The sequence below is a fragment of the Salarias fasciatus genome, chromosome 1, assembly GCF_902148845.1.
Source record: "Salarias fasciatus chromosome 1, fSalaFa1.1, whole genome shotgun sequence".
NCBI classification, from domain to species: Eukaryota; Metazoa; Chordata; class Actinopteri; order Blenniiformes; family Blenniidae; genus Salarias; species Salarias fasciatus.
In genome coordinates, this window is record NC_043745.1 from 30,769,770 (window position 1) to 30,783,434 (window position 13,665).

At 43.8% G+C, this 13,665-nt stretch overlaps 1 protein-coding gene across 1 annotated transcript in view; it reads right to left on the reverse strand.

Annotated features, from left to right (window-relative positions):
• Positions 1-13,665, reverse strand: part of LOC115387320 (fibrillin-1-like) — a 66,926-nt gene that overhangs the window by 18,570 nt on the left and 34,691 nt on the right. The window contains 14 exon segments of the mRNA XM_030089993.1: positions 83-154; positions 233-391; positions 475-597; positions 1,888-2,013; positions 2,109-2,177; positions 3,104-3,271; positions 3,388-3,510; positions 4,030-4,152; positions 6,068-6,193; positions 6,283-6,405; positions 7,328-7,450; positions 11,924-12,049; positions 12,624-12,749; positions 13,510-13,632. Coding sequence (XP_029945853.1) covers positions 83-154; positions 233-391; positions 475-597; positions 1,888-2,013; positions 2,109-2,177; positions 3,104-3,271; positions 3,388-3,510; positions 4,030-4,152; positions 6,068-6,193; positions 6,283-6,405; positions 7,328-7,450; positions 11,924-12,049; positions 12,624-12,749; positions 13,510-13,632 — 1,710 coding nt within the window.

Consider the following 13,665-nt stretch of genomic DNA (forward strand, 5'->3'; position numbering starts at 1 on the left):
TGAATGGGGAAGAGACAAGAGCATATTATAGAGAACACACTTTGTTTTTAGTCACATTAACCTCTGAGTGCGAAAAGCTTACCAACAACCCGTCCTGTGGTGATGTCAATGTAATATCCTGGTCTCTCACTGCCACAGAGGACTGCAAACTCATCTGAGTGCACAAAAGAGAAGGTTCGTTGTGCATAATTCCCACACAAATATCTGAAAGCGCATCAGTACGATGTCCCACCGGTGCTGGGCACAGGGCACTGTTCACAGGGTTTGTTCCACCCGTGGCCGATGTTGTAGGAGCAGCAGCACATCTTCTTGGTCATGTTGAAGGTCAGCTCCCCATCACACGTGCCGTTGTCGGAGTAGAAGTTCCTGTAGCAGTAGCTCTTCCTCATGTCTGTGCGTGTTTACAGGAAAGTCAACGTCAAGTACAAATAATTGACTTGTTGCTGGCTGTGAAGCTGCAGCGCGCAGACCGACCCATGCAGTTGTTTCCTCCATTGACCTGCATGTAGTCGACAGGGCAGATGCAGGTGTAGTTTCCAATGGTGTTGTAACACTGTCCCGGGCCGCAGATGCCCGGTCGCTCACACTCGTTGATGTCTACAAAACAAAGACGAGTTCATGGACTTTTAGAAAGCAGCGTCTCGTGACCTTTTTCTCATTCAAAAACATTCCAAGAGGCATTCGTGGATACATCAGGACAAAATTGAATAATACGTGGAAAATAACTCAAACGTAAAACATCACAATTGATGACTTCCACTGAACCTTCAATGTGTTTGTCATTTCACCACATAACCTCACCTAACCATCACCACATTTGAATAGACTGTGTAACTAATGCTGCTTTCCATTTGCGTCCAACTTTCCGAGCTGTTTTTAATGTTGCAAAGCAGAGGAATAACAGCACTGCCCACGTCTTGCTCTGTATTCTCACAGTAAATTCAGAGTATCTTTGAGAGCCCCGCTGTTTCATCTCCAAGATGGCTACATGCAAGTGTTTCAATGTGTTTTGTTTATTTATTTTTTTGTTACAGCAAATCCAAGTTATTAATTGTTTCACTGGCTCAGAGACAAAACTGCCACAATGTGGCCTGTGTGTATGAAGCCTCAAAGTTCTGCAACATATGCAACACATTTTAAAAAAATTACACTGAGCGCGCGATGCACAAGAACTGTGCTTTGAAATGTTGATGTGAGAGACTTGGATGCTCCACGAGTTTTACCAGAAAGTAGCATCATAGGATTTTTGAAAAGGATTCCTCTCAGTCCAGCTGACAGCTGAACTGCTGAGTGACTTGAAGCAGAGTCAGAGTTTAACCATGTTCTTCACAGAGCAGACACTCACTGCTCTTCTTTTGGCAAGCGGACGTGCGCTAATTAACATGTGGCCAGCCACATGTTACTGTCTGACTCTGAGAACTGTCCTCTCCCCTCTGTCCCTGTTTTTCTTTTCTAAACACTCTTCTCAGCTATCTCTCGCCTCCTATCTTTCTCTCTTCGTTTCTCCCTGCCTCTGTCATGTCTGGCCTGTCTGTAGCAGACTCTGTGTACTTCCCTGAGGAGAGGGCTGACCACATCAGAGCCTTGCTGCTCAGCTGCCTCCTCATCCTCGCCGAGCTTTGCAGGTTTAACAACAGACGGGAACTGGAGCAGACGCACATTGAGCAAGAATGAGCTGCAGCGCTGTCTGTGGGACGCCAGATTCCAACAGGTCTTTGTCATTTTGCTCTCGGTGCTTTTTTTCCCCCCCTCTGTCTCCATGTGTCGTTGAACCGAGGACTGAACGGCTGGACTCAATTTCCTTCCCACTGAACTATCCCAGGGGCAGAAGCTCGAGTGGGACAGGTCACCTGTGTGTTTGGGAGGGTGAACGGGAACGCTCGGTACCTTCACAGACTCTGGTGTCTTCGTTGAGGGCGTAGCCTCTCGGACATTCACACTGGAAACTGCCGAAGGTGTTGATGCACTGTCCTCCCTGGCACAAGCCGGGCAGCTCCTGACACTCGTTGATGTCTGCCAGATAGAGAAAGGAAGCACTCAGTGGTATTTTGAGCAGGCGTCTGTGTTATCTGGAAGTGTGTACAGAGGCAAGCGTGTCGCTGGCTGACCTTCCAAGATGACCGTGATGGGGTTTGGTCGGAAACCTTCTCCTCCAGGACAGAGCGTCTTGTATTCAGCTGTGACCCAAAACACAGCGGGCAATGACATTAAACATCAACAACGACACAACACACAAACCTCAAGCCATGGAATTTTTTTTTCATCTGAGAATTTGGAAACCATGTTTTCAATCATCAAATGATTTCCTTTCACTCTCTGTTACGCCTTTTGTGAACAGCCGTCTCATATTTTGAAGTTTATGATCCACAGGGCCCGGTGGACCAGACGTGACTGCTGCTACTCTGAATTACAACTCACAAAAGAAAAAGGTTTTGTTCTTGTCATAGAATAAAGCATTTCCTTGAGCTGAAAAGGATGAGTCACTCTTTGCAATAGTTTGAACCATCTGTTGGCAATTTCCAAGCAAGTTGCACAAAACCGCTTCCTTACAAGCAACAACAACTACAGCAAAAACACACTGGACGACAAGAGGGCAGCTAACAAATCTGCATGTTTCTTTTAACGTATACATGCCTGATTCACACCACTGTGATAGAACTGTTGCCACTTTAAGGAACGAGTGTATTTAAATTGTACCTCACTAAGCATCTGTTAATTATTTCTTAAGCTTTTGTGTCTTTTTGTAACCTGAGTCTACATTAAAACATATGTTGCACATTCATCCATCCATTCACTCATTCATCCATCCAGTTTCAGTAGTTGTAGTCATGATGACCACTGTAATAAGTAAGAGAGAGAAACTTGAACACAACACAGCAGATATTTCCGTAGTCTCCTTGGCCATAAATCACACATTTATTCAGTTGACTTGTGAAGGATCTGCTGGATTTTTCGTCGCTGTTGTTTTTGTTAAACTGAGTAATGTAGAACGTCACCAGCTGGCAGGAGGCACTTTTCAGGCATATTAACTGCACTTGAACTGAAACAGAAATTTAAACTTAAATGATGCATGCAAGGCCAGAGTAACAAAGTGCTGACTCACTGGAGTTGACAGAGGGACATGATTCACATGGATTTCCCCAGCCCAGGCCCAGGGAACAACAACAAGATGCCTTGGAAACACCGACTCCGATCTCATTGGTGCAGGACAGACTCTCTGACGCGTCACCTCGAGAGCGTACTTCCAGATAACAGCTTCCAGAGCGAGTGTCTGCATACGTAAACACATGCAATGGAATCAGACTACACAAGAGGGGGACTCACCGTTTACATGATATGCAAAGCGCCGATGCGGTAAACGTGCGTTCAAAACTTGTCGAGTCTCACCTACACAGCCCACCCGAGTGGGGTTGAGTTCAAAGTCTGGCGGGCAGTTGCAGTGGTAGCTTCCAGGGATGTTAACACACATGCCATTGATACAGATGGTAGGGTCTAAACATTCGTTGATATCTGGGAAAGAAAGGAACCGTTGTCGTAGCATTAGCAATAGCTATTGTCCAAACTGTTGCTATTTCCTTAAACTCCTGTTTACTGGAGGAGAAATACCTCATTATATTCAAACTGACTCATCCCACCAAAAGAAAAGGTGGCCGACTCTGACTAGCACCAACCTGGTATTGTTTATAAACAATTGATTTGCTTGTGTGTTTTCATCTCTCTTTTTTATTCTTGGGTGTTGTCATCGAGCTCATTAGCGCGTCCCAGCTGTACACTTCTGTCAAATCATCTCATGTCTGAAATATGCTGTAAAAATAAAGTTGCCTTGTCTAACTTACACAACACCGGTCTTAAATCATTATTTGCTGCAACAGCAAAGAGAGGAGCAGTGATTCTGTTAATAAGAAATGAGTGGCATTCATCACTCTCCACCGCCGTTGTTTCACACTCGTTCACATTTCCTTTGCTCACTGGTTCAGAACTGAGCATCATTGAGGAAGGCAGATGGATTATGGTGTCGACTTATCATACCTGTGCAGTTGCCTCCGCTCCTGTCTAGTTCATAACCAATGTTACATTCACATCTGAAGAGTCCAGGAATGTTCTGACAGCGGCCATTGACACAGATGCCAGCGAAGGTGCATTCGTCTATGTCTGGAAATGAGAAGCAGAAAGACAGAGAGAGAGAGAGAGAGAGAGATGAAGAAGGAGAGAGAGAGAGAGACAGAGAGGAGAGGACCCAGCTGTGAGGGATTAGTGGATCATGGGATCATGGTGGAAAATTGGCAGCCAGCAATAGGAAGTGAAGGCCGCTCACCTATGCTACAGAATGACAGTTCTGGGGCAGAAAAAACTGCCCAGACACATCCAGACAGAGCTACAGCCAACGTTACGAAATTGTGCTCTTCCACATCATTAGACTCTGCACAAATCACTGTCCAGTCCAGCCTGAGCTGAGACGGGGAGGACCGGACAGGTCATTTCATGTTTGACACATCAGCACAATGAGATCAAGCTGCTCGTTCAACTGAATCCACTGAGGTCTCATCACTCAAGGGGCGAATCACAGTTGTCTGCTGCGATTCATAACTGTTCATGTGAGAATCAGCAGTAGCAGTGAATTGAAACTACCTGCAGTCTCATATTTTACTCTACATTTGTAAATGCAGCATCCTGATCAGTGCAACAGAGATCTGTCATCGTTTGTACTGGTGCATTTCAAAAAGTCTGTTCCAAAGATTACAAGAGTTTCTTCTATAACAAGTCAGGTTGCTGTAAGTTATGAACAGAGCACTTTTCTATTGCACTTTAATTGAAGAACAATGCTTGAACATGCATTTTAATATTCACATACGGCTGTTTTCCCACTTGCGATGCGAAAAAAAAGGGAGGCGATCGTTTTCTCGCAGCTCTGTGTTTGCACTGGCATTTTTAAAATGGGAACAAAAGATGCGTAAAAGGCATGTCGGCCAGCTGCTGTGACGTACTTTAAGGGGCAAAACTTTCCTAGCTTTCACAACAATGCTGTGTGCTGACCTGAAACCACTTGGTGGTATTTAGCAGTGGTATTTTTACCAGCTGAGAACTCACCAAGAGCTTATAAAAAGTGTAATAAGAGCGGGTTGGGGGAGGGGGGGGGGGGGGCTTCCTTTGTTGCACCAAACTAAATGAAGGAGCAATGCTGCTATAAGATGCCTGTTGTGACACATCCTGTATGAATGGGGTGGATTAAATAGCAAAAAAGTCATTAAATATCTAATTGTTAATAAAACCAAGGTCTCCTTTTTAAATGGGCTTGGTCTGTTTGCCTGGGCCTGGATGACAGCATTCAAGTGTTCACAAATGGATCACAGCAACTGCATGAGAGGTTGTTTCAATCCAACCAAATCTGAAAAATACGAACACACCCTCGGAGTTCTTTCCACCCCGTCTATTGTTTTTGTGCATCAGGAAAAGTGAAAGACATTTATCACTCTAAACCGTACAACATGGAGTCGAGCTCAGGAAGGACAACAATAACGTCTGTGGCTGTATTTGCTGTTCACACGGTAAATAACTAACACATGTTAGCATAACAAGACTGTCATCGGTCTTCATCTGTTAATACGACCCTTCATGGAAACAAAAAACAAGTATTTAACTCAGCAGCTGATGTGTTGCTCCTGAACAGCCTCACTTGGGTGTTACTGGGCCGTCAGCTGTTAATATTTACATGATCGTAATGTTCTTGTTTGTGACTATTTTGTCACAAAAAAATGTGATGTTTAAAGTTGAAAAAGGGAATAATATAATTTCCTCTGTTGCTGTCAGCCCCTAGAAATGTTCTCACAACTGAAACCACATTTATGCTGCGCATACTCTGCACTTTCCATGCGCAGAGGCACTATCTCACGGGTTCCACTTGAAGGCAGCATCTGTGTGGACGGGCTGTTCCTCCAAACAGGAAAACAAACATCCATTCAGCAGAGTAACACCAGACCTTTTTGAATCATTCAACATTATTTAGAATGTGGGCACCGATTCAGAGGCCTGGAACCGGGAGAGTCAGGCGGCGGCAGTGTTGTCTCACCCTCGCAGGCCTTTCCGTCGGTAGTGGCAATAAAGCCCATGTCGCATTCGCAGCGGAAGCCTCCGGGCAGATTCAGACAGTGGCCGCTCTCACACAGGTTGCTGTTCTCGGCGCACTCGTCGCTGTCTGTAGCGGTAATCACACACGGTGTTTCAGTGTGTATCCTTCAAATAGCGCAGGTTGTGCAGTTTAAACTCTTAGCTTGACCGTGTGACCTGAACAGTAGAATCCATCTCCAGAAAATCCGTCTTTGCACGCGCAGCGATACGAGCCCATGGTGTTGATGCAGTCTGCGTTGTTGTTGCACATGTGCGTCCCATTCGAGCATTCATCCAGGTCTGAAACGGTCCAAAAGCAATCACATCATGCAAACACTGAACAGAGGATGAGATATGTACATCTGGAAATGCAAATACAAAGAAAAAAATTGCATTTACAAAGAACAGTAATTATATATTTATTAATTTATTTAGCCATATGTACAAGTATTTATTCAGTCACTGTAATAATGAGTTATTTTTCAATCCATCAATAAAGCAAGAAAAAAAAATCAACCTTTAAACTGTTAGTTCTTTATCAATGTATCATGATCACATTCCCTGAGAAAGAAGTCACACATCTTTAAAGGAAATTCCTAAATCCTGAGCATTTCAGATGATCTATGAGCAAAGCTGGATTCTTAGAGAAAACGATGTATTTCTTAAGGACTTAAGTGCGTTAAGGCATTTTATGAATGCAAAGTACCAGGATGTGGGAGTGAAGTTATAGATGAAACACAGCATTTGCATTCATTTTGATGTGGGAGTGTGACGATCAGAACAGAATAACTCATTTTAGTGTTTTAGTAATGTGGAGGATTACAGCACGAAGAAATACTGTCCAATACTTTGAAGCAATAATGTTTTACAGAATTCTTTGGAATTTCACTAATTTGATGAATGTTCTTTAAGATCTGGAATCACTTTTGTTTCCATTAATTGGTCAGCATCAACTTTATGACCACCTGCCAGTCAGAGTAAAGGTTGTACTCTTGCTGCCGTGGCACAGAGTCCTGATGAGCTTTTGAATCTTGTAACTGTGTCACAGCTTTTTCTGCTTCTGACACATGAACTTTCAGGAGAAAATATTCACTCCCCTCCTTGATGAAGGTGCCAAGACAGAGAGACCGCCTCTCGATGGTCATAATGTTGTGGCATGTCATCTGTTCTTCTCGAATGCGTCGGCTCAGTGGTGTGACTTATTGTTTTCGATCAGTCTTACCTGTGCATTTCAGTCCGTTGCCGATCCAACCTGGAGCACAGTTGCACTTGAAGCTGCCGGCTGTGTTGGTGCAGGTCGCATGTCGGTCACAATTGTGGGCTCCGATCTCACACTCATTGATATCTGATGGTTTGGAAACAAAGAAATAAAAAAAAGAATCAACGTAAAGTAAAATAGACACAGCTCTGATGGTCTGATGATTCGAGACTGCGTCCTTGTGCCAGTGGGGTTCTTGGCGCTTTGGGGCGAGTTGATGCTGGCTTTGATTTGCATGAAGACAGCAGCAGGAGACGACAGGACCAAGTCTTTCTGGCTCACTGTTTCTCATCCACAGGCTCTCTGATACTAACAGCCATCCCTCAAACGTTTATTGAGCAGAGTCTGTTTCTGGGCTTTCATTGTTGAAATGTGTCTGGAGCACAATAAAGTGAGAACGATACCCATAATACTAAGGCCCTGTTCTGTCTGTGCTCGAACTTCTGAGGTTATTTTAGGCAAAGCTTCCTCTCCCTGCCAGACCCACAGACTCGGCACCTCTCATGTGAAGCACTTTAAAAACCCTCTTTTAACTCATGTTTGGTTTTCTCAGCACCTCAGATGTCAAAGTTGGAAATTTAATCCTTTCAAAACATAATTTCTTTAAAAACACACACACACACACACACACACACACACACACAAACACACCTACACACACACACACACACACACACAATGTGAACAAATAAATATTCCTCTACAGCAGAACCATGACAGGTTTATCCGAACTCTTCCAGTGATGATATACTGAGGCACTTAGCTGAAAACCTCTCGATGTGTGCCAAACTAATGTATGCACAGCGAAAATGAACAACACAATTTAATGGCTACTAATAAAACACGCTTTTAAATAAAGCTGTTTCCATCCTGTGGGGTGGAACCATGGAGGACCTCGACACGGAGCTGCTGGTGATAAGATCGTCTGAATGTAGCTGCAGCTCCTCGGCACAATGGGAAAACAATGTAAGGGGCTGCTAGGCTACTAATGTAACTAAAAACAACATGTTAAAGCACTGACCAACACAATGGCTTTAGGAATGAGTGCACCAGCTTTGAATGTAAGATAGTACAAGAGTGTGTTCATGCTGCACAGGAAGGGAAGCCATGAACAAGGCCAAAGTGATACAGCACGTTCGGAGAGACACGCTTCTGCGTGTGTCTTTTGGAGAGTAGTAATTCAAAACACTGTCAATTAGAGATTAGTGTTGCTGGTTTACAGTCTTCCTGAGGAGAGGGCACAGTATATTTACACTACATTTGATGACAGGCTTCATATCAGACCCGGGAGCCAATGAATCTCCCCGGATTACAGACAGAATTAATGATCGTTTCCTCAGAGCCTTTGATGACAGAGAGAGACAGCACGGCTAACACACATATGCACACACGCACGCACACACACACACACACACACACACACATGCAAAGTGCAAACAAAGGTTGTTGCATGCAAAAAGCACCTCAGTGGTCACAGCTGGTTTGATTTAGTTTAGAAAGAGAAGTTTTGACAGATGAAGACAAAGAAAAGCAGTGTGATGAAGTGAAAACCTTTCCATGGTGTACATTGTCTTCACAGTCAGCTGGGATCAGCTCTTGCAGCCCTTCCCCCAAATCCTGACTTAAATCCTGCGGTACAGACACTGAACGGATGGCTGGAAAAAGCATGAAAAGTGAGAGTTCACATCGACACGTGTCGACTGGGTGTGCAGCCAGCATATAGGCCAGTCTTTACTCCTGCTCGAGTCAATTTCTGCCTGAATATCCTGTCAATAACAGAGATTCTATTTCTCTGTCTTATGCCCTCATTTCTTCAGATTTGAAAATGTTTTCCGTTGTTTTTCTGGCAAGACGCTATCATGCTCCCATCAAGCCTGTTTTCACTTGTATATGTTAAATACAAATAGAAGTTGAAAGAAGCATAAAATAAGCATTTCCTGAAAACACAGGTGGCGAAACGTAGCTATAAGGCCCCGTTTACACCACAACGCTTCAAATGAAAACACAAATGTTTGTGTTTCAGAAAAGTTTTGTGTTTACACGGTGACGTTTACTCTGCATCAAAGATGAGAGAGAAAAAAAATTTCCCTCTCTCTCTTTTTAAAATCATGCTCCAAAAATCTAACTGGAGAGAAAATAAGCGGCAATAAAAGAAGAAGAGAAGAAATCCTTTTATCAATCCATCAGTGCATTGCATTTCATGCCATGGCAAGCACAACAATGAAAAGATGAAAATGATGTGAAAGGAGTGAAACAGATAAAAGATGGCGACTTGACAACAAAGTAAAGGTGCTGACTGACAATGATCATTGTAGCAGAGAGAAATAATCACTTTCAGCCAGACGTGAGAGTGACCCATTTGAGATGGATCATGAAACTGATTCAAAGCAGGAGAATTTTCTCCATTCTGGCTTTTTTTCCTGTCACTCCTTGGGATGCATCCGGTTAACTGCTGATCTTGAGTGTGAGGGACCCAGGTTACTCAGGGTGAGGCAGGAAGGGCACCTGTCGTAAGAAGCAGCGAGTCTGAGGTTCGGATTTTTGAGATAACCTGTGTATAAATCAACTAAACTCTTCTTTGAGACAGTATTCAAGAGCTTTGCAATCTCGGCTTTGTGGGAGTCTGCTTTCACTCTATACAATAAACACCCTGGAGCTTTCTTTACTGACGTAATTAAGTTGTATCTCACATCTTTGGTTTTTATTCAATGAAGAAATATTTGTACTTAGAACTTCTAAAGCTAAAGTGAACATGTTTAAATAGGACTATAAGTGGTCATAATGGGACAATGGCAAATATTAAAATGTACTTTGAAAAAGCACAATAAATAAGGAGTCATTAAGTAACCAAATAAACTCTCAGTATTGTTAGTCGCACCACAAAATTATTCTTAAGCCTGCAAACAATTAACATTTGCCAATATAATCTGCTTCTCATAACATACAAAAGCAATAAAAGTGAGACAATGCGACCGCAAGTGTCACTGACATGAAAATGCTGAGTATTAAAATGAAGCATAACAGTACCACAAGCGTCTCGCTGAAGTCACAGGATCTATCTGATATATTTAATTTGTTTGGGGTTCAACTCCACTCTTAAAAGAGAGACACAGTAATCCATTGTTTTCAGAGCTGTGTGCCATGACTGAACCCTCATTGTTTGACTCTTCTGTCATTAAATGAAGTGATGATGAAGACAGCACACTTAACCTTTTATTCCTGATCCCCTCTGCAGCGCAGAGGCACTCCCGGCCTCGTAAACCCCACCAACAGATCTCCACCCAGCACGAACTTTCCGATACGCACGCAACGACCCGCAAGCGCTTGAGAGCGCACACAGATACCCACACCCTGCCCCTGAGTGCTCCGTGCTGCGGAATAAAAAGAGACATAATTCTTGTGGGAGCTTCATCAACAGCTGGATCAGATATGCACTGGAGAGCACCACTCACTCATTAACACTCACACACACGCAGGAGGATTTAGTCCACGCATACCAACGTGGTCACATAAGGCAATTCAAAGATGACAGCCAATTTCTTATGGATTTTTTTTTTTTTCCAAGAATATATTTGAGAAGGATCTTCTCCAAAAAGAGTAGCGAGTTGCGTCCACTGGTCTATAACCAGGAATCCTGCCTGCCTGGGAGGTATTAGTGTCTTGATTCTCCGGTCTGGGATTGAAATTCCAAATGTGTGATTCAGAGCCGGCTGCTTTTCTGCAATCCCGGCTCTCCAAAACAAGGCGAATACTGTATGGACATTTTAATGGGATTAGAATGAGCAAAAGTGTGTGTGCTCAAGTTTGTGACTGAGTGAGGGTGTTGATTCGCACTTCTGACAAACCTGTTTATTCCCATTCGAAGGAAGACGAGCTGCTGCATGACTCAAGACAAGGCCAAAAAAAGAAAAATACTCACACAAAAACTTATTAAGTGGCTCTGTAAACCAGACTCAGCTCAGGCGAGACAAGAAGCGAGCCCAGTGTAGGACCGGGGCAGCCGGACGGACTCTGTATTTATGTGTTTTGGACGTGATGCACATGATGACGTCCTGCTGGACTCTTCCAACCATCACGTAATGTTTAACTGACCTTAATGAAAAAGCAACAAAGGAATAAACAACAGTGCAACGTGATGCACACATCTGATGGGAGACTGACCTCACAGTTCCTGCTGCTGATGCTGTCACTGTGTGAGTGTGTGTTCATGTGTGTGTGTGTGAAGGGGGTGTAATGTATGTGTGTTTGCGAGCGTGTTTTTCATCAAGTCAGACAGGAGCTCTTGAATGAGGGTGAGTAATGCTGGAGCTGCTTCTGGTTAACCAGACTTTCTCCTTGTGTCTCTCATCTCTCGCTTTAATCTTCAGCTTGATATCACTGCTGAACAGAACCACACACACACACACACACACACACACTCATACACACACATACGCACGTGCACTTCATTACCAGCAAGTCTCCACTGACTCACTGTCTTTTCATTTGCGTCCACATTCTTGCACCGACGGAACATTTTGTTTGAGAGTTCGAATCCCGGCGTGCTCTCATTTCGTTCACCTGTGCAGCCGGTCGTTCCCTTGCGGACAGAGTATCCCAGGTCGCAGTGACAGATGAAGGAGCCTTTCGTGTTCTCACAGTTGCCACTCAGGCAGATGTTTGGGTTCAGCTCGCACTCGTCCACATCTTGACGGGGAGGGAAGCAGAGAAGCGATCAAGAATGTTAACTTGCTAAACACAGCTACAATAAAAGGAAAAGTTTATGACAATTCATTAAAAGGAATTAGCTTTTGTTTCTGCAACGTGCCACAAAGGTTTGATAAACTATGACATATGTTAGTGAGGCACAAATGGATTACGTCAAGCACCGTACAGAGGCTTTAAAACGTGTTTACTTTGAATAAATACAGCAGTAATAGACTGATTGTTTGTGCGAATCCATTTAGAAGCACTTCAATGATGCTTTTTGTTTTTCTCGCTCAGTGGAAACAGACGTCTAAATATCATACATTCCTCTATGATCTGTCTGAATAACAATGTTGATTATCATTTTAATCAATAACCACGTCGTCGCTGGCCCTGTCTCGGAGATCTGAGTCATTACAGGCTTCTTCTCTTGACTCACTTCTTGGATCACCTTGAGGATGTTCATTAGGACATATCAGTAAATCTCAGAGAACCCCCTGGATCTAATAAAAGCAGAGCTGCACGGGGTGTATCTACACCGTTTTATTTCACTCATAAAATGCGCATCCGTTACCCAGGCAGGTCTTCATATCCTCAGACGACATGAAGCCATCGAAGCACAGACACTGGTAAGTCCCCGGGGTGTTTGTGCACTGGCCGCCGTCGCAGACGTCCGGGCTCTCCTCGCACTCGTCGATGTCTGAAGGTCGGGGACGGAGAGGCGGAGAGGTGAATTAAGGCAGAAACACGAGCGGGAAAAGTGCAGAGGAAAGGAAAAAATGACACATTTCAGTCTAATAATCCATATATGGTGAGAAAAAAAAAACCTGAGCAGAGAATAGTGCTACTTCAGTCTGGTGTGCATTTTCTTCTTTCCTCATAAAAAATTAATGTTAGTTCAGGACACGGCTTGTGTAACAAGCTGAGCACTCCTCTAAAAATAGTCTAAAATTGCCCCTGTGCTGCCTTGATCCCCGTCTGTATATCTTTCTGTGGTAATTAAAGGAAGAAGAATCACAAGAGTCTGTGAGCAGGGCAGGAGACCTGTAGTCATCACCTTTGAAGCAGAAATACTTTGCAAAGACTTTTGCCAGAATAACCAAAGAAATCATTTATCATTGTCTGTCAACATTCAGAAGTGAATAACACACGAACAGACTTCAGATCGAGTCTCCACCTTTCTCTCTCTGTGTGAGCGCGTGCTTTCTTTAAACATGTGCCAGCCAAATCACAGCAGCGTCTCCTCGCTGTATATACACCAAAAGTTCTTGATCTTGATGAGGTGCTTTCATCCTGCTCTTAAATTTAGTCTTTAAGTGCAAACTTTGAAGTATTTCTGTACAACCAAATGTGTCTTCGGATGCCACAAATTGACAAAGACGCTAAAGCGGGTTTTGTCAGCTGTAGAACAAATGCATGATGGGGGTTTATCTGAGATTGAGGAGACACGGGGGACTCACCAGTGCAGCTTCTCAGGTCGGGCATGAGGGCGTATCCACTGTGGCAGCTGCACTCATAACTGCCCTTTGAGTTGGTGCAGAAGGTCTCACAGCCGCCGTTCTCGATGGTACACTCGTCAATGTCTGACGGGCAGGAAAACACAAGACCGGAGCTGC